General features: G+C 40.3%; 1 protein-coding gene across 3 annotated transcripts; it reads right to left on the reverse strand.

The window, feature by feature from the left end:
• Positions 1-5,857: 5,857 nt before the first annotated feature.
• scd (stearoyl-CoA desaturase (delta-9-desaturase)) lies at positions 5,858-12,499 on the reverse strand. 3 transcript variants are annotated; one of them, XM_042082426.1, is made up of 7 exons: positions 12,340-12,499; positions 11,831-12,076; positions 10,819-10,949; positions 10,269-10,474; positions 9,389-9,621; positions 8,789-8,991; positions 5,858-8,356 (listed from the first exon to the last, which is right to left on the reverse strand). In XM_042082426.1, exons 2-6 carry the CDS (start codon positions 12,054-12,056, stop codon positions 8,792-8,794), a joined length of 996 nt encoding a protein of 331 aa, XP_041938360.1. In that variant the 5' UTR covers positions 12,057-12,076; positions 12,340-12,499; the 3' UTR covers positions 5,858-8,356; positions 8,789-8,791. The 3 variants fall into 3 exon arrangements, with proteins under 3 accessions (XP_041938360.1, XP_041938359.1, XP_041938358.1); XM_042082425.1 differs by having other exon boundaries at positions 12,331-12,499; XM_042082424.1 differs by having other exon boundaries at positions 12,336-12,498.
• Between the last annotated feature and the right edge of the window lie 9,475 nt (positions 12,500-21,974).

Below are 21,974 nucleotides of genomic sequence, written 5' to 3' on the forward strand. Positions count from 1 at the left end.
GATTGTAGATTGGTAGATTTTGACGGTCAGGTGGCAAATGCGCTATCCTTTACAGCATTTGTTTTGCCGTCAAAGTTTGAAGTTTAGACTTACTGCCCCTATTTCAGACAAATAGGCATAGTAGAGATGCGCGGATGGGCTATTATTTCAACCGTAACTGCATAGCAAAACGTATCATCCATCCGCCATCCATCCGCACCAACGTTTTTTGACCAATTTTCAAAACCGCACCCGCCCGCCATCCGCTGGTTGTTTTAATGTAAATGGGTGATGCGGCGCTGCTGACGTGAGGCTAGAAAGCTCTTGCCTGTTCTAGAAAGACAGATCCAATGCAGCAAATATATTAAAAGGCTAAAGTCCTACATTGGCTGTGTTTTAGCCTATCCCCAGAATATCAGCAGCAAACTCAGTCTGTCTCGCAAAACAGTCTCCAAATAAAACGCACATCGGCCTGAAATCCTTAATAAAATAACAAGTCATTCACATTATAGGCTACTTTACGCACTGTCATGTCAGGGTGACACTATGACAAGCCTGTTCTGAAGACTCCCATTCATTTTGACTGCATGGGAAGAGAGCGCGTCTTTTTCAGACAGACAGCGCAAATCATTTTATACCAGCAGGCCGATCGGACAAACTATGGCGCCTCGATATTACAGAATTGCCGATTCTATTCATTCCGAAAGTCCACCACACAACAGTGCAACGTGCATGTTCACATTTTTTAAATGCCTATTCCCTGAATGGTAGGCTACAATGACTATGTGTTTTATATATAATATCGAAACAAAATAATCCAGGCAGTCTCATCTATGAGATGTTTAGGCCTCCTCCAATACTGTCAGCTGGGCTCATAGGTTGCAGATTTGCTTACCAAGGCTCTGCAACGAGACGCGACATGGGAGATGAATCATCGGTCAACTTGCACTGTAGCCTATTCTACTTTCTTATTGCACACTGGAGAGGGAAAAAATGCTGGTAGGCTACGATAGGCTAGCCTACTTAATTTAAACTTTTTGTTACCTTTAGTGTCTGTGTGTGTGTGTGTGTGTGTGTGTGCGTGCGTGAGAGGGGTTGCTCAGTGAAACATCGGAATACACCAATTCAACACCATGATAGTAGCCTAGGCCTAAACAAAGCAGCATGCATAGAAGCAACTAGGCCAAATTACCGCCTGATGAAAATTTGACTATTTCAAAGTGAGCTCGTTTTTTTCCGGATGTATAGGTAACACAATGTATAGGCTAGGGGAGCGCGGGGCACAAAGTAACACTTTTTGGTTATGGCTACATAATTCTAAAATAATTTGAGTTTCACTAGTTATACTTTTTAACAAGCAACATGCATATCTCTGTTACACATATGCACTGGAAGTTTGTTTGTAGGAGCTGTTCTTTTACAATTCCACCGAGAGTGGCGATAGGTGAAATGTTACAACCTGCCCCATATGCGGGGTTAGTTGTAACACTCATTCAAAAGGCTGTTTTTAATTAAATTAATTAAATAAATGTATCTGAATGTGTATGATAGAATAGGATCTGACTATTTATGATACATGAGTCATGAACTAACAACAGACGTGTGTCGAAAATTGACTTTATTTTCTATACGGAGAGACAACATGAGAAATATGTGCCAATGGAAGCAAAGAGTCTAACCAAGGTCAATCCTGCCAAGATAAGCCCTCAAACCTGAAAACACATGAGGCAAAATGAAAAACATCACAAAACTAACTAAACTAACACTAATACGCGCATATTTTTGTATTGCAACATCATTGTACAGTATGAGTGGCTTAGTTGTAACAGCGCGTTACAACAGCTAACCCCGCTGGGTCACGTTTGTTATAAGATTAGCTAGCTCCTGCTATGAGTTGGCTACATGTTTCAAAACGGTGTTCATTTTTAGCCTACAAGACGGTTATTCAGATGATACAAGATTGGAGTCAGTGAGCTGCACCCACAACTCAGTAATGGAAAGACAAATACCACCTAGACATTTATGTTGATGTCTTCAAAAGGCGTTTTGCTGCAGATCTACGTGGAAACACGTCAATACTGACTGAAAATTTGTGGAACACCGTCTCATAGTAATGTGATTAACTGACCAATAGCATGCCTCGATCAACCCCCTGCAACTAGGAAAAAGTCCGTGTTACATTTAACCCCTCGTTACTTTGTGCCCCGCGCTCCCCTATATTTTTTTCATTTGATTGGTTCAACCGCCACCCGCCCGTATTTAATTAAAATATTATATTTCTTCACGTCATCCGCCCGATCGGCGGTTTAACCGCGGAGTCCGCGGCTGTATCCCCGAACCGCTCATGTCTAAGGAATAGACTAAAAGCAACAGGCAAATTCCCAGGAGACAGGACATATAAAGGTAATACCAGGTAAGCTAAACTCTAAAGGCCACCTGTGAATGCCATTTGTAATGTGTTTATAATGCATGATCACGTTTCATGTTCCACACCACATCCATGCCTGGCACGTTTGCGGCATCGGACCATGATGAGGCGATGTGAATATAGCCTATTATCGGTAGTTCATGTAGTCACACCTCCACGATGATCTCGGTTGATTGAGAAGATGATGAACCACGAAGAATCATGTCTGAGTCTCCGTCTAAATTTGAGGCGTACTTTAGGATTGGCCCGCTGGAGTCAGACAAGTTACCCGAGAGTCTGATTGGTTAAATGTGATCAGACGGTGTATCCAAATGAACTGGCGGTGCGCAGCTTCTGATTATAATGAACTTGAGTAACCCGTTGACGCTGACGTAATATTTCGTTCAGTTTGGGATGCTGAAATTTCGATGAACTAACGCACGCGCGTAACCCACGCCACCCTCGTCAGCCACTGACCGAAAGTAGCCTAACAGGAATTAGTAGCCTCAAAAGTAAGTAGCCTAGTGCGCGATGAAGATGGTGTGGTCCAGAGATAGGCTGTAGGCTACTTCTGTGACAGTCTCCCAAATAACACGTAGTCGAGGCTTTTCGTTGTGTTTCAGCCTAATTCATTTCACTGCTCAGGTGAGACACGATTATTCATTTGAACTTGCCAAATTTGATTCAGGTTAACCAGGTTCACGTCTAGCCTGACTGAAAGTGAGTGGAGCCTAATCCAAAAAAGGTTGCGGCTTCAGATCAGCCTTTCTGCCGTAACAAGGTCCATGGATGGAACGTTTCGTATGCTTGGCCGAGTGTAGCCTACACTATTCATGATTTACAATTTAAAGCCAAATAGTTCTCGATCCCATATGTGGTCACGTTGGGTGCATGGGATACATAGTGCGTAAATTGATCACTCCGCAGTTAAACTAAAAGGGAAACTTAGCAACTCTAGCCATATTTCTTCGCTGATTTTCACTTTTGTCGTCTCAGACTATTATAGGTCTACATTCATTTTTAAGATACATTTTTACAAAGATACTTGGGCTGCATTACACATTTTGTCTGTTTCAACTGTTGCCTGGGCCATCTCTTGCAGGCCGGATATAGATTCCAACAATGAAAATGCTGACTCAGACATCCCGCAGTTGAGTTTGGCTTTTGTGGGTGAGATGCAGGATCGGTCAACAATGCGGAAGAGAGGGCATGGCGATTTATTTTGCCCTTAAAAAGAGGTAATATGATAGCTTGAGTTATGGCATAGTGCAGTGTTTCTCAAAGTGTGGTCCGGGGACCACTGGTGGTCCGCAAGCTAGCCCAAGTGGTCCGTGAGCAGACGTGGTAAAATATAATATAGATGAGTTGTTTGCAATATTGAACCAAGTTGTATGTAAATCCAAACATTTCTGCAACACTGCCTATGTAAGGCATGCCAGTTTAAATCATATAAATTCTCTGACACAATAAGCAAGGTGCAAAGACAATCAGTTAGTAGGCCTATTGTGTAATTTACTGTTGAAGTAGGTCTACTTTTTTTTTTTTTTTAGCTAGGTGGTCCGTGAGGCTATTTTTATTGATTAAGTGGTCCTTGGTCTGAAAAAGTTTGAGAAACACTGGCATAGTGGGTAGCCTAGTCTACAGCTGAACGAGACAGTGTGTGATCTAGTGTAGCCTAATAGGCTTAGCTGATAAGCCACTGAAAAACGTCACTTAATTTTCTTGTTAATTGAAATTTGCTTAATTATATTATAACTACGCAATTTCCTTAAATCAGACTTTATTTATTAACTATGAGTAGGGTAGTGATGATGGCTGTAATGCACATTGTGTGAAGAGTGATGACAGAGAAATAGTAGGCCTATGATGTCACCACGATTGAATATGAACCTCGTTTAAAAAAGGTGAGGATTTTTTGTTGTTGTTTCAAATATGAGGGTGTCCCAGGGTTCAACCCTCAATAGCATAAAATAGAATGGCACATGAAAATGGGGAAACAATATTATTAGAGATTACTGCTAAAAAGAAGACATTTAAACATATATGTGTATATCATATGAATCTGTAATGGCAGCAGCTGATTATGTTAATGTCCATTTAACTTTACTTCAACAGTGGTCATTTCAGTTTTTTTAGCTGTATAGATTTCTTTTCTTTCTCTCAGTGGTACAGATAAAATATATCACAATCTAATGCAAATATAAGATTTATGTGAAACTGATACCTGATGAAAACTTTTTAGCTTGTATATAGGGACACTTTTACTATTTGCTAATAATTCTGGGACTCATTATAGGTGGCCTAGTCCTAAATTTAACTTGACGAAACTTGCAGAATCCCAGATCATGCAGCTGAGAAACATACTCTCCTCTTATATCTGGAATACCACCAAATGTCTTTTACTGTACCTGTGGATGTGAATCTTATTTCACAGTAATTAATACGAGTCTGAGTTTTCACATTCACAACAGATGAATAATTCATTATGGAGAGTCTACCCTTCAATACTCCTGCTCCGGGTATGTATGTGTGCTCCTAAGCTCACTGCTCCAAGTGTGTGTCTGTGTTTGTGTGAACACTACCCCCGTATGGGTAAAATGTAGAGAACACATTTCTTTCAGTTCCTACAGGACAATAAAGTATAACTTAACTTAATCAGTTGTCCGTACTCAGAGGGGACACTTGTTCCACACAACTGGCCTCTGGGTGGACTATTGGCTAACACAGACGTGCTAATGAATTACACGCAACCCTGCAAGCATGTGGTGCTTATTATGGCCCAAAAAAGAAAGTCCATTGTAACCTCTTGAGATCCCATAAGATAGTGGAAGCTGTTCGGTTTCAGCTGACTTGTTGTTGACATTTAAACCCAGAATAACTTCCTGTCAGATATGAATACATCATTGTAAAATACCAAGAAAAAACAGACATCCTCCTCTTCTCCAACACATTTGTTACAGTGACGTGCTGTGGGAATTAATCAAATATGTATGGCTATTGATGGAGTGCCGAGGCAAACATGGCCTGACCATGTGACTATTGCCTGAGGAAGTAGGTCAGGCTTTGATTTGATCCATTCTTTCTCACTTGAGAGCAAAGGCTTAATCACCTGGAAAGAGGGTGATGAGGTTAGAACTACAGAGACCTATGCACTTGGAAAGAGTGAGAGCAAAAGGGAGAGAGGGCAAGCACACATGCTGCCACAGTAATGAAAAAGCAGGAGAGATCTAAAGTGAGCCTTAATATCCTGAAACTCCACTCTGCTTGAAGGCATGGAAAAGCAGCATTTTGAAAGGGGAAAAAATCTTTATGCTGGGAGGAAAATGGCTCATCGTCCCTTTCCGTTTAAGAAAAAAAAAGTGGTAGCCCCTGGTTTTGAAGTTGTGTCAAATATGTTCTTTATATTTTATATATAAATATATATGTAATAATTATATTTCGGTCTTCACGTGAAAGGATTACACACGTATATACAATTGGCTTTTTTATTGGATTTTAGAGAGAAATATTACTGTGGCATGACACAGGAACAAAACAGTTATCTTTCCCATTTTGTAGAAAATCTGCACTATTTACAGTAACATACAACATTCCTTGCAAAATGTGCCAAATGATCTTAAGGCATTTAGAATTCAAGAATACTGGACAATAATTGCACTGCAAAAGTTAGAGAAACAGTAATCAATTTAATTACACATTTGAATTCAAACTTTTTTTTAAATATGTCTTCATTTGGACTTTTCTTCAGTACACAAGTACTGGTAAAGAGGGAAGATTCTAGCCTTATATTCTCCCAAAGCATGGCTAAATTGGACTGAATTAAGGGAACTTCCAAATGGACACATGGAGGGGCTGGCATTTTTTGGCTCTCTGCATATGAACCCATCACTTTTTTACAAGAGCAGAGTACAATCAGCTTCCCAGTTTCTAGTTCTCTTCGCAAACTCCTAGCACACAGATTGTGTTGAAGGCCGGCAGCTCTAACAGGGCATACAGAATTACATGTGTCAATAATAGCCAATACAATAATCACCAAGGGGCCGCAGGTTCACGTGAAGGGTTGCCTTTTGACTCTGCATCTCCTCAACATGAATTAGAGGTGACCAGGGAATGGATGCAGGGCATAAGGCAGTGGGCAGATTCCTGACTCAGTTAATTCATATAGAACATCTACAAACAGCACAAAGGTTCATCCGCACCAATGTCTCGTTTGCTAATTAACCTTCTCTTTTGTCTTATCATAGTTACGAGAAACGACAATTGCAAATACAGAAGAAAAAAAAAATTGACATTTCTGGAAAAATAAACAAGAGAACCCCAAACAAAAAATATAGTAAATTTCAGACATTTCAGTCACTTTGGCCATGTAAAAAAAAAAAATGGTGGAAAAACATATTGCCATAAGAAAGAAAAAGAAACATCACAATTTTTTCTCCAAGCTTCTAGTAGTTTGTAGCATGCAGTACAAATGGTCTTAGGTAACTACATTACATTTAATTTGTGAGGCCAACACCAAAACACCTCTGAAAACGAAGGATAACTTAATAATGGAGACCACTTCTCTGTACAATCCAAAGCACTAACTAATCTGGCATTGTGGAAACCAAGTCAGTCTGTTAACGCTATAGGATGCCTGGACTTACACAGATGATAGCACTAGCATATTCACTGAAGATGGAAAAGATCTTGCCAACACATTTCCATGCTTTGACCAAATTTGATGTACAATTAGCCATACTGCAAAGAAGCTGATACATATGTATAACACAAAAAAGAAAGGGGGAGGGGGCAAATGTTAGGAATTCTTGCCATTGCATCTTAAAAGCAAGTTGAAAAAATCAGTTCTAACCAAATTTTAGCCAAATAACGTGACTCTTCATGTGGCCTGAAATAGAAAACGGGACAGTGGCGTATGACAGGAACGGTCATGAGCACCTTGAAGGTTTTAAGGTCCTCAGCTGACAGTGGCAAATGACATAGAATAGCCATCTACTCAATGGCAGTGTTTGAATCCAAGAGTTACACTTTCAACATGTCTAACGTTTAGTAAAAATTGTCTTGAGCAGCAAGCTGTTTTCGAGGGACTTCCTATTGTCCTCTTTCCATTGAATCATTCATGACAATGGGCTTACACCACATTCTTGTATTCTAAATGCATTTCTGCAAATGACAAACACACTTATCACATTGCAGGAATGCAGAATATAGTAATAAATGGATAAATTATGATTTTTATGGAGAGTGAAATTACTTGAATCTGACTGGCGTATCCTTGGAATCATTCAGCTGTGTAACGACTGAATTCAAACCATTCATTTTGGAAAATTTAGCCAGATCCCATTTTTAAGATGTGAGCGCCAAAACGACCTTGTGTCTTGTAAACTAGGGGTTACTATGAACCTGTCCAATAACACAGGCTGTAACATGGTTTACGGTTTGCCTGTGTAACACAGCACACAAACATGACAAATTAATTTTCCTCCAGATGTCTGCAGATTTGCAGGTTTGTTTTGTTGTGATCATATACTGGCGCAGCATACAATATTACCGAGTTCCTTATCAGGTTTACCGTCCTATCAGCAAGCTGCTCCATCCCTACTGTAAACACTATGAAATGCAGCAATGAAGTGACCAAAAGGCAGTTTTTCAGTGCACAAAAAAAAAAAAACACCTCATGTATAATTTGATTAATATAGTTTATGAATGTGAAAGTGAATGACCAAAAAAAAATTATAATACCAAATAACATTAGCCTACTTCTCATAATTCCAACAGGGGAAAAAAAATTAAAGCTATGGGCACAACTGACTTCACCTCCGGTTCACAGGTTTTTTCGAGGTGCGACTACAATGTATAAAGATATGCACCTTATACTCTGATGGCCTTTGTCTGTAGATGTATCTGAAGTTTGAGCAACCTAGCTTTGTTAGCCAAGCCCCAGTGGTAGGCCCTGGACCGGATGCATTTAGCCTGAGAAGAAAACAAGAGGGGGGAAAAAAGAGGAAACAGAAAAAAAAAAAAAATACAGCCATAAACACTCACTTCCTGGTACTGTCTTCCACTTTGCTATTAGGGTCCCTTCACTTAGGCAGCCTGAAACTTGGATAATGGTGACTCACATACAGCCTGACAATTTCTATTGCTGCATTTACAGTCAGAACATAAACAAAACATTCCTGAACAACACAGGTCATTTTTTCAATTTTCAAGAATGTAGAGATTACTGAAGAAAAAAAAATGACTAGTTTCTAACAACACAGGTGTAAAACCAGATCAGAGAGATAGTTATGTCTGTATTCACAAAATGTGACTTCAATTTTCTTTCTAACATGATTTTGAGTTGCAAACCTTTTTCTTAAAGGAAATGAAGATGACAGAAAAGATAAAAAGAAAGAAGAAAACCTTTCAGCCACTCCGAACGCTTCCATCACCAGTACGTTTGGCACGTGCTTCGACCAGCTCACGGGCAACTCGCTTGCAGTCTTTTGCCAGGCCCAGGAAACACATCGAGTCAATGAAACAGGTTGTGAGGTTTAACCTGCAGCCGAACTCGCTTGTTGCATAGTCATAAGGAAAAGTGTGATGATAGTTGTGGAATCCTTCACCTAAAAATCCAGAATAAACCTTGATCAACACAAAAGAAACTCAAGGTGCAAACCACTGCCCATGTGATTTTAGTCTAGAAATAAAATAATTATCTTAATCAGTTAGATGATGTAACAAGACCGTATTCTATAATTCTAAAACAAGATGAATCTTTACAACTTCAGATTCTGTCTAGATCCCTGTTACCCCATGACTAAACATGACCACTTTCTCTGAGAACTACCCGGTTTTAACCCTTCAGCAGGGGAGTTTTGAACATTAACTGAATATTTTGTTCCGCAACAATATAAGATTCTAAAATTCCATGTTCAATTCAATGAACCCAGATATTCTTCAAAATTTCCAACATTCCCGGCTTAAACAATGGCTAGAACTTGAGAAGAAGCCCGTACGTACCTATTGCGCTGAAGGTGACCCATCGGTTCTCTCTGGGGTTGATTTTGGAGTCATAGGGCCGGTTCCCCCACATATGGGCAGCACTGTTGACCAGCCAGGTGGCGTTGAGCACCATGGTGTACCTCAACAGCGCGGGGACGAAGTAGGCAATCCACAAAGTCTCGCCCCAAAAGTACCAAGGCACGAACATTGGCACAAAGAAGCACATCAGGAGTACTGAGAGCTTGTAGTACCTGGTGAGGACACAGACATAACATAAGATAGTACTAGTGAAAACCATGCACTTGCTCCACTATTGCACCACAAAGCTCTGCTTTAGGGACCCAGGCAGAACTGGTGGTTTTGAACCAGAGAATCAAAACTTGCCTTTGTGTGATCTTATGGTAGGATTAAGCATGGCATGGCCACTTTACAAGTCAAATGAACACCCACTCCTGGTCCTGAACTGTTAGTTTTTTAGTTAAGCTGTTTAATCTACTTAGCAGGATAATGATTATCTTCTTTGGCAGCACAACTTATAAGAGAAAAACTCAGAGGTTCAGTAAAGGCCATGTGTTTATCTGCTCAAAATACAGCAGTTTATGGCCTCCTAAATAATATCTAATGGAACAGCAAAGCCTGAGCATTCTCTTTATGAAGAGAACCAGAACCTGTGGTTCCCTCTAAAAAGTGTCATGAACCCGATTGCATCTGTTTATTAATCCCTGCTGACAGGATGTTCATGTTCCACAATTCAGGAATGAAGACAACAATATTCCCCTACATGGGACATACGAAGTGAAGGCGTGCAGTGAATTTCAAAATCAAGGCTATAAAAAGATATCAGCTGTGACTAGCTAGTGCAACACAAAAATATTGACGAAAGCGCAAAACCACGTACTTCCTCTGAAACATGACCACTTTGTCGGCCTTTAGGTCGCTGAGCTCCAGCTTGCGTCCCTTCTCGATGACGTCGGGGTGCTTTCGCACCAGGAGCCAGCCAATGTGGGCGAAGAAGAATCCCCGCAGGGCATTATGGGGGTCGGCGTCCGTCTCTGAGTATTTATGGTGGACTCTGTGATCCCGGGCCCACTCAAAAATATCATTCTGTGCAAAAGAGAAGACAACGACTACAGTCAGCAGCAGATTCAAGACTGGGCTAGGCACTTAAGTGTGGCATTGACTATGTTCTGTTTTCACTACATGCACCTCACTGAAACTAGCAATAAGATCTTGGAGGCGACTTGTCTTGTTAGGAATCCTCGTAAAATAAATATTACTCCCGAGTTGCAGGTTAGGTTTGGCTGAATGAAAAGAGTAAATTATGCCTTGGGTTGACATATTACCAATGTAGTCTGCCTGTGGCTCTGAGTATGTGTGTGCATGAATGCGTGCGTGCACATGTCGTAGTACTAATACTACCACTACCAAAATATGCAGACACACATTACCTGGAAGGCCATAGAGTTCGCAGTGGCAAGAAATATCTTCAGAGGTAATGAGGCTTTGTAGGACCGATGACTCCAGAGTCTATGTGCTCCTGCAGTTACTCCCAAAGCACTTACCAAAAAGCACAAAACAGCTGAGAGAGAGAGAGAGAGATGAAATGAGATGTCATTAATCACCAGTGGTGGTTAGAACTCTCTGTCCCCTTGCTTCAATTGAAACCCCTGCTACAGTCTGCTGCATGTCAATTAAACCTGTGGCCTGGAACTGAGGCAGACATAAAAAGTAGGCAGAATATAGACGAGTAAGATGTTATATTGAGGATGCTACATCCACAGTTATATAAAATTACCTCTGCCATTTCCACATTTTGTAATCGCTCATATTACAAAACTAGCCAGTGGCATTCAGTGGTACTGCAGTTTGCTTCAAAGACCTCATTTTAATGGCTACAGCTGCGATATAGACATTTGCATTTTCCAAATTAAAATATAGCAATAAGCCTACAACAAACTGTGGCCTACAGATTCAAATCACACGTCCTTTGCATTTATAAACTGGTTGTAAATAAGTAACGTTATAATGAGTTGAATTGGTTATACAGGTAAAGACTAAGCTATCACTGCAAGTTTGATGCTTGTCGTAACTTGTCCTAATTACAGAGATCTGTACTGTATCCAAACACGTAACGCTAACCTACATAGAGATCAGCAATTGTTTGGCATGTCATTTTTTAACTTTCATAACATCATATCTTTGGTTAGCATGCTTGTTACGTCTCATAAGAGGCCACAGCTGCAGCATGCACTACCGGGTATTTGCCACTGCCCTTCTACGCAGATACTGAGATATTTTTCCACGAACAGGGGGGCTGTGTGAGAGATGGACATGGACGGCCCCGCTTAACTGCGCCACAACAGCGAGCAAGTAAAAAGCACACAAAAAATCCTTGCTCTGGTTTTGGATAATAAAATCAATGTAGCCTATCATACTTAAATACGTGAGATATTTACTTACACCACGCCAAGGTCATAGAAGCAGCGGATGGAATGAGTAACAACGCATAAAGAGAGCCTATATGCAATAAAGACATCAAAATGACGTTTTTCCACACGATTGTCCTTGGAGGCTTTGGACCATCTTTTTCTTTATAAGTGTCGTCGAACACATCATCCCTTGGCCATGAATCCGTAGCCGCATCTCCATTTCTGTGTTTGGTATTTTCTCCCTCCGTTTCAGTCATTTTCCACGATGATTTTTTTTCTGTAAAGACAGCAGACATTTTTGTTCACGATATACATACAATCAATCAAAAAATACTAATAGGATTTAACATTGATGCACTAACGTCGACATTGTCTATTTAGGTTGATACAGCGTGGAAACCAAACAAGCGGGAGAACTACTACAGGTAGCCTACATAAAGCATGTTTAAGTCATTCGCTTTTGCCTCTGTTAGCAGCCTGACTGGTTCATCCAGATTAATCTGTTTTTTGGACAATCACAGCAAAACAAACTTTACTCACCAAAGAAGCTAAAGGTAGGCTAGCCTACAAAGAATCCGTAAAATCGGCTTAATAGGCGTTTGGTAATGAATTACTCCAGTGCAATATCAACACCAAACAATAAGCTGTAGTTATCCCAGTGATGTGATGACTGATGCTGTGTTCACCTAGGCTGTAGTTATGGAGAAGGAATTTCTCAGTCTGCAATTGGTTGGTTAGAATTTGATGCCACCTCACTCGGAGAACCTCATTGGTTGCCTTTCATCTGCTGTTCACGCACTAGGCTACACCACACACTTATTCATTTCTTGCCAGATTCAGTTATGGTGGAGGTGGAGCAACAAAATAGATAGAATTTCTAGAAAACATGTCCACGCTAATGTTTTACAAATTATTTGCATCAGATGACAAATGATCATTTTGAATTGACTACTGCGTTGTATAGGCTACAGGTGAAACCATGCCGTAGTCGCAGGTTACCCCACTTATTTGTCACAACATGGCATAGGCTAACCTATATTCAGAGGTTTCTCGCAGACTGTGGCACTTCCTGTATTATACATACTTTCACTTTAACACTGACGTATTGTTGATATGGTTTAATTGTGTTGGAGAAGACCACCCCTACTTAGCCTAGGCTATTAGCTGGTCTGAGATTTCACAACTACCTGCTACATTCCCTTTGCCATCTTTAAATATCACAGATATCCACAGGACCCGTGAGAGAGCCTGCATTGAGAGTAGGCTACATCCTGATGTACTTGATGTAGCCTATGCCTTGCCCATGCATTGAAAGACTGACATGAGAATGAATGTCGTTAGTGCTTTAATGGCTTCTCGATGTTGCAAAAATAAAACGTCGCACATCAATATATTTCAATCAATAGCCCCTACAAAAAATAATATACTACTTCAAGGGTCAAAACTGCAGTTTTGTAAGTGTGAAAACTTCTGTTTTGGAGGGATTATTTGCAGTTCATATAGGAAATGCAATATTTTCAACATTCAAATGTTGTAGATCTGAAGATCTGGTCACATTTACAGCCTTGTTCACCTTTCTTCCCTCTGTGACAAATAAAATTTCTTTTGGTCAGAAAACTTTACAAAGGTATCACAACATGTAATCATTAAGCCTACTTACTTAACCTCTTATCACTGTTAAATCAAAGTGGATGTGGTAGACTGAAAACAAGCAAATTGTTGTAGCAAATTGTTGTAATACACAACAGAATAGAGAACAATGTGATGAAGGCCCATTTTCAGATAGCCTGCGTAGTGCACAAAAAAATGTAACTCAATATCTCCATCTAGTGTGCATTTTGTGTACACTTTAGAAGGGAACATCTGCTTGGGGTAACTCCATGGGAACACACAAGTTCAAGCTGTGAAATAGGCCATTTGTTTTCTAATTCTGTTCAGATGAGTTGTTACCTTGGTACTAACAATAGCAAACGGAGGAAATGTTTTGTTGTCACAACTTAATTATTTTTATCCTGTAATTTTGTTTTATTCTGAGTCCTGTTAAGTAGAAAAACTAGATGTTCCGCAAAGCGGTACAAAATATGACCGCCGCTCAGTCCTCTACATTCTCTCTACAAAAATAAAGCACGCTTGTCAATCTGCCTCCATCTTCCCTACTCTTGCAACTTTTGGGTATGTAAATGAGTGTGTGCATGTGTGAATTTGCTTTTGTGCATATGTGTGCTTCTCTGTGTGTGTGTGTTTGAGTGGGTGTGTGGGGGTGTGTTTATGTGTGTGTGTGCGTGTGCCTGCTTGCCAGCATGTGTGTGTGTTTATGTGTGTGTTTGTGTGTGGGTGCTTGTGGGTGTGTTTGTGCATGCGTACATGTTTGTGTTTATGTGTGTGTGTGTGCATATATCTTTATGTGTGTGTTTGCGTGTGTTCATGAGTGTGTGCATGCGTAGTGTACAGTCACTAAATGTACACATATATTAATTTATTGAATGGTCCCCCATGAACGGAATTCCACAAAACTTGGCATGCATTCAGAGGGTGTCGTAATGATCCTACACTTCAAATTCTTCGCAGTTGTGAACCTCATATGCCATGCCATATCAGCTACACACACGCACACCCACGCAGGCACACACACATAAACGCACACACATAAACAGACACATAAATAAACACACACACCAAGGGCGTAGGTTTGGTCTGAGCTTTGGTGGGGAGACTACCCCCCCCCCCCCCCAAAAAAAAAATGAAAAAAAATAAATAAAATAATAATATATGATGCGTGCCTGACTTTAACTTTGTATGATGCATTACCTACTGATGCATATGCAGTAAAACATTTAGTCAAAACACCATGTCAAATGTACCTGTAGCCCTGAATCTCCCCTATCTGAGCAACAACCTGGCCGGGATCCTCTGTCACTTTATAAATAAAACATTGATGTCATGACCATGACATAGCATGACTCAAATCTCGAAGAAGACCAGTAGTATTCACTAGGTCTATAACTAGCCTATAACTAGCTAACACTAAAAAAACGCCATGTTCAAGTTCACCTGCTGTTGTGACCCTGCCACACCAACGCTGTCTGATAAAGGGAGCGGCTGGGTTGCTTTTTCTGTCATCTGTTTTGCATTCATGTTCTATCTCCAGCACGTCAAGCCCATATAAATGCATTTGTTTTCACTGACATCCTCGTGCCATTTTCCTTCATTTTAGCAAACATTGCATTGCTGGTTAAACGTATGCATTTCCTTTCCTTAGTAACCATTGTCATAGTACACAAATCTGCTAGCGCAATATAGCTGAACTAGCTGGTATTTGGTTGATTCCAACGTCCATTTAATAGGCTATACACATATAGCACTGTCAACTAAATGTGTAGCCTACCAAAAAACGAATTTTCTGGCATTCATAACTAGTGCATAATATTATGACTTAGGGCTACACTTTGTTTCTTGAAATAACTTCTGATGTCCTCCACCTTTCTTTTCGTGCCCGACATCCTCGAATCGACAGCCAAGCAAAGATTATAGAGCTAAGATTTTTGCAGCCAAGTGTTGACAGCATTATAGTCTACAGGGAGCTAAGCCAATCAAAAAACAGATCTGTCTCAAAGACGTATTTGGGCATTTCTCAGATTTCGGGCCTATTTGGGTTACTGAAATTTTGAAAAATAAAATTCAAAATTTTACTAATTGGTATGCATCAAGTTATCAGTCATTTTGATAGGAGTAACCTTGTGAGCTTGGTTGAGACCACAATATAAGGGAATTTATGCTTTTTTGTCATATTTCAGGTAAATGTCATTACCATCATATCATCTAATATGCACATTTTAAAGATGAAATGGTCAATCAATGATCAATCAATGATCAATTATTGTTTCGCATGAAGTCTATTTTATCTTGAACTTATTAGAATTGTTGAATTTTACTTACAACATGAATTATAGTCGTTTAAGTATCTTATTTTTTTATTTTTTCACTCGACCCTGGCTTGGAATTTAATTTATTTGAAATAAATGCCATATATCATATCTGTTTTCATCCAGTGGCAATTTAGACTGTCCAACATTGTCAAAAATATCTAATTAATGTAATTTATTGTAATTTATACATAATCTATTGGCAAAAATATGCATGGTGATGGTGATGACATTGCAGTTCTGGTAATGACATTTGTTGCGGTGATGACAAATCACTGATCGTATCTATTGCAATTAAATGTTTATAATTTAGAAACCCAAGTTGAACTGACTTTGTGAAGAATTTTTTTAAATTTATTTTAAAAAGAGTACTTTAAATGTATCTGCAAAAATGTCATCACCAACACAGTGGTCATTACCACTACATTTCAAGCTATAATGTGCTGGTAATGACTGTGTTGGTGATGACATTTATACCGAAAAACTACCCTGAGAAGCAAAAATGATCACTATGCAAGTGTAGCTAGCTTTCTACATGTAATGTACATCATTTAAACTATTAAAGTCATTTTAAAATTTCAGGAATATTCAAAAATACAGAAATACAATGCGTTTGGTAATGACACATAATAAGTGTACATGCCCAAAACAAGGGATAAAGAGTAGATTTTCTTATGTTTCTGGACATCAAGGCATCAATCTTTCTGCTTGACACCCATGTATTCCACTGTGATATTAGGTGACCATGGTTACCAAATATTTTTTAATGAAAAAACAGTAGCAAAGTGCCTTTATGTAGAGTGTGCTGGTAATGATGGCTAAACTATGGGACAGGTAAACATTAAGCAAAATAAAGCAGGAAATGCATATATATGCATAATGTGTGCATGCAGGTCATTAGTTCAGATAACATTTAATTCATATGCATGATTTTGAACACCAAAACACTGATATTGTACCATAAAACACCAATAAAATGTGTCTAAATCATGAGTAGGAGCAACCATTAAAAAAGTCTAGGCTTGTTTTTCTTTATACTATTAGTGATGCTAAACATTATTAGATTTAATGTGTTTTTAATAGAATTACACCCTGTGGACAGAAATAGGCCCCAATTCTGGGAAATACCCATTTATGACCGCCGCTAGCGAAGCTAGCGAAGCAGTCATATAGGGATTGTCAAAGTTTTTTTTTTTTTTTTTTTTTTCGTCATCTACTTCCTGAATTTTTGGTCAACGATACCCGGGACACCGAACCACCGGGGCATATGAAATTGGGTGGGTATGTAGCCCCACTAGACTTTTACGGAAAATTTTTGTTTCGTCCCAGGGGGCCACAGGGGAGGCCTCCCCCACCCCCACCCCCCCCCCCCCGTGCTGGGCCCCCCGAACCACAAAAAAAGCAGTTTTTCCTAAATAACTACCTGAACCGTGGCACTGAGGATGAAGAATCTTTTATGGTATGTTGGTCTCAAGGGCCCACATCAATCTGGCCCATAATCACTCATTTGTGATTTGCCCCCCCGGTAAAAAATGAAAATGCAATATTATTCTGCTTTAATCGCCCCTATCTTCAGTTAAGATGTTCAGAACTGCACCAAATTTTATGTGTATGATTGACCTGGCATTTTCTGGGGGTATGCCAAGTTTCGTAGAATTTCATCCATGGGGGGTCTAAAAAAAATTAGGTTATGTGTACATTTAGTGACTGTACACTCATTGGCCTGTAGATGGCGGTGCACACATATACACATGCACGCACACACAGGCACCCTATCGGTATTAGAACGGCCGATACATAATTACAAATTCAGTAGGATTAAAAGAAAGCCAATTTTATTTGCAAGGGGTGAATTGGCGAGAAGTAGTCGTTTGTCCACTAGATGGCGCATCGTTGCAGTGAGACGTTAAAAGTGGGTTGGAAAAACAATGGACGCTTCCTAGGACTGTAGTTTACCGCAGAGAACGTCTAATAAGGATTCACCCCTTGCAAGTGACGTCACGTTTTGTTCGCGCCACAGCAAAATAGCCTAGTGGACGGCAAGAACACGAATCAAATCAATGGGTTGTAATGGGACATATCGCACAGCTAGGAGATTATAGTGAGATTTAACCGTAGTAATGCCCTTCCACGACTGTTGGCTTATTGTTTGGAATACAACAACATCCCATGTTCTTGCATAGATATATTTTGGTTTGTTTTCTTTGTGTTTCGGGAGTATTTCAACCACAATTGCATGCTTATCTCCTCAGTGTATGAAGCACAGCAGCGGTTGCTATAGCAACCATAGACTCTGAACAGGATGGCAGATAGCACTTAGGCAAAGTCTTTGGCAAGATCTGAATGTAAACAGATAATACCGTTCAAGTTTTTTTTTTTTTATTTCCTATTTCTTTCAATTCTTTAACTTAAGACATGTAAGAAGTAAGTTTATTCGCTGGGCAACGTACAAACTGACGAGTTACATTAGCCCTAGCACTATGAGCTACGATAAACGTTAGCTAGAATAGCTAGCTTCTAAGTGTGGCAGCTAGTTATTATTTCATGTTCTGATATGACATTCTTAACAACAACTTATGTTACAACTGATAAAAGCAAGACAAATAAAGTAACCAAATCGCTTTGCAATATTTTAGTCCAGAAATACTTATGGGTGTTCATTTACCATAATGTTAATTACAGTAGCCTAAGGTAACGTTATCTCCCCTTGCTGTTACCACCAGTTTTAATAACTTTACATTTGCGATCATGACCCATTTCATCTAACAACACCACTGGCATCTTCTTTGACTATCAGACCCCAAACAGCAATACATTGAACTACAAAGATGTTATAGTAATGGTGTTCAGTTCATCATAATCTTTATGACATAATGTAATTTGCCGTCCATCTCCCATCTTTTTGCCGTCCAGCATGGAGCCGTCACGTGACTTAAGTCACGTGTCTGCAAGGGGTGAATAGGATGATGTTCACATGAAATGTAATTCCCATTTCTTCTTGAAGCCGAAATAAATCTGAGGATGTTTATCGGTCATGCTTGGTTTTTACTGCAGGTACGTTAATCTTATAATATCAATAAGGACCTAGGTAATGTTACCGTTAGCGTGATGGAGGCCAATTTGATTGATTGCATTTGTAGAAAACTATAAATGCGGTTATACCAAGCAAATTGATAGCAGCACTGTAATTGTATCTTTCGACTGTCATTTGTTGCACGTGCTACAAAAATCATTCTGTGCAATGGAATTTTTACCAACGTTACACCGGTCTGATACAGTTTTGCTATACATGCGTGAGACTGAGACGCCTGTTTATTTTGTTTTAAGTGCGTGCAGGGTGTGAGAGGGGAATCGATGTGCTTTGATTCCAGCTTGGTAGTTGTAGTCTGTGAAATTAAAAAGCACGTGTGTGTGAAGTATCCAAACAATGACACCTTCATTTCATTATGGCTGCTTTAGCAACACACCTTAAGCTACTGTGTGGGTCCCATTTAGAAGTGGCTACTTCATTCGCGCTTTCCTTGACTCATGGAGCTTCGTGAATTTTATTACAACTTTTCGCCACGATATGGCAGTTTAAGTCCGCTTGATACTGTAAGGCGTAAGCCAGTGGTTTCCAAAGGAGATTTTATTTGTGTCGCCAGCATAGCCTATTGACAATTTATGTTGTAAATAGGCCTACCTTATAAGCCTACCTGTAGCTTAGGGAAGCTAACAGCTTTCTATTAGGATCTAGTTTGTTAGTGTTTTGTCATAACTCCCTGATGCATTTTTGCATTTAGAATAGCCAGAGCGTAGATATCTCAATCGGAAAATTAAACAATATCGGGTGCCTATGGACTAGGCTGGGTGAACCCAGCCTGATCTGCCCGCTATTTATTTTTTGATTTCTTAAAAGATTGAGCTTGGTCTGGTGAAAGCCAGACTAGCCATGGACCTCAGTTACACAATGCAAGGGAACATGAATCAGCCTATATTTACACGAACAATAACGGACAACAGCTCTTCAACTTTGGCCCGTTAAAATGTGTATGAACAGTCTTGCGACGCAATATAAATAAATAAATAAATAAATAAATAAATAACATTATGCTGATACCTTTTGCTTTTCCCAAATACAATGTAGCCTACAGGTGTAAGTGACCTTTCATCAATCCAGTTGCAATGGATGAACTGTGATGAACTGCCCTACTTGTGATTGTTTAGAGATTTTAAAGGTTTTATAACAATGCTACATCTTCTTTGGCTATTCTACAATCTATTCACCTTTTCAGCACCAGTAGGCTACTTTCTGTGCAGCCGCACACACACACTCAGGCATGCCAAACAAGCATACACAAAAGTTTCAAGAGTGGGGGATGGAGTAAAATATGGAGACAAATTGAAGTGTGATTTATTCTCGCGGAACGGATGTACAGGACTGAGCGGCGGTCATATTTTGTACCGCTATGCGGTACATCTAGTTTGGGTGGTGGTACTGAAGTGGGAAATGCATTAACCTTTTGTGTACCGCATGAGGCGCTTTTTTCCCGTTTCAACCTGAATATTGGTGGGGACATTTCAGTCATTATTTGATATTGGTGTGGACACGTCCTTCGGACCCCACGCAAATCTACGCCCATGACACACACACACACACACACACACATAAAGACACAGGCACACACTCACACACAGTACACATGCATATGCACACACACATAAACAAACGCGCACTCGCACACATGTACATATACACACATACACACATACATACACACACACACAGAAGTACACATACACACACATAAACACACACTCATTTACATACACAAAAGTTGCAAGGGTAGGGGGTGGAGTATGGAGACAAATTGATGATTTATTTTTGTGGAGAGAATGTGCAGGACTGAGCGGTGATCATATGTTGTACAGTTTTGCGGTACATCTAGTTATGATATTTTTTTCTTCCGTATTTTATTTATTGATTTATTTTCTTCAGTAATTTTGTGTCAATGGTTCTCGGGACACTGAAAGACCAGGCTGCACAAAACTTGGTGGGCATATACAGTAGCCCCACAGGGATGACACGGAACCATTGATTTTGATCCGTCGCCCACCCGCCGCACCGGACCCCCAAAAAGGAGGGTGGGGCAGACACAGTTTTCTGAGTGAATATCTCGAGAACCGTAGGGCCTAGGATGACCAATTTTGTTTTGTATGTTGGTCTAAAGGGGCCATCTCAAACCATCCCATGACCAAATTTGTGGTATAGCACCTAGTTAAAAATGAAAAAGCAAAAATGAGGCGTTGTAATCGCAGGTAGCCTATCTTTGGCTGACATGTTCAAAATTGCACAAAAGTATAGAATCATTATATAAGTATAAGTGTATATATATACTCTTTTGATCCCCTGAAGGAAATTTGGTCTCTGCATTTATCCCAATCCGTGAATTAGTGAAACACAAACGGCACACAGTGAACACACAGTGAGGTGAAGCACACACTAACCCGGAGCAGTGAGCTGCCTGCTACAGCGACGCGAGCAGTGAGAGGTTAGGTGCCTTGCTCAAGGGCACTTCAGCCGTGGATGTGGGCATGGGAGTGCTCAACCACTTCCCCCGCCCACATTTTTCCTACTGGTCGGGATCGAACTGACAACCCTTTGGTTACAAGCCCGAAGCCCTAACCAGTAGGCCACGGCTGCCCCTATGACACCCTCTGAATGCATGGCAAGTTTTGTGGAATTCCGTTGATTACATTTCTACAAGCATGCGCACACACACACGCACAACAACACACATCCACATGCGCACACACACATGCACGCACACACACACATAAACACACACACACACATAAACACACACACACTCTCATGCACACAGACACGCACATAAAGACACTCACACACACACACTCACATGCACGCATGGAAACACACACATGCACGCACACTCACACAGGCATGCACACACACACACACACAGGAATGCACACACATACACAGTACACATGCACACACCCAGGCACACACACACATAAACACACACACAAACAGACATGCACACACCCAGGCACACACACACACAAATACCCCATTACCTCCTCACACACACTCACACAACACAGTCTCACAAGCGAACACACCCAGGCTCACACACAAACGCACACACACACAAACACCCTATTACCTCCACACGCACACAGCGCTTGTATTGTAGGCTACCGCGTTCTATGGTAGCAACATATTCCACTGATGAGAGATATGGCGCA

The sequence above is a fragment of the Alosa sapidissima genome, chromosome 24, assembly GCF_018492685.1.
Source record: "Alosa sapidissima isolate fAloSap1 chromosome 24, fAloSap1.pri, whole genome shotgun sequence".
Taxonomy (NCBI): domain Eukaryota; kingdom Metazoa; phylum Chordata; class Actinopteri; order Clupeiformes; family Clupeidae; genus Alosa; species Alosa sapidissima.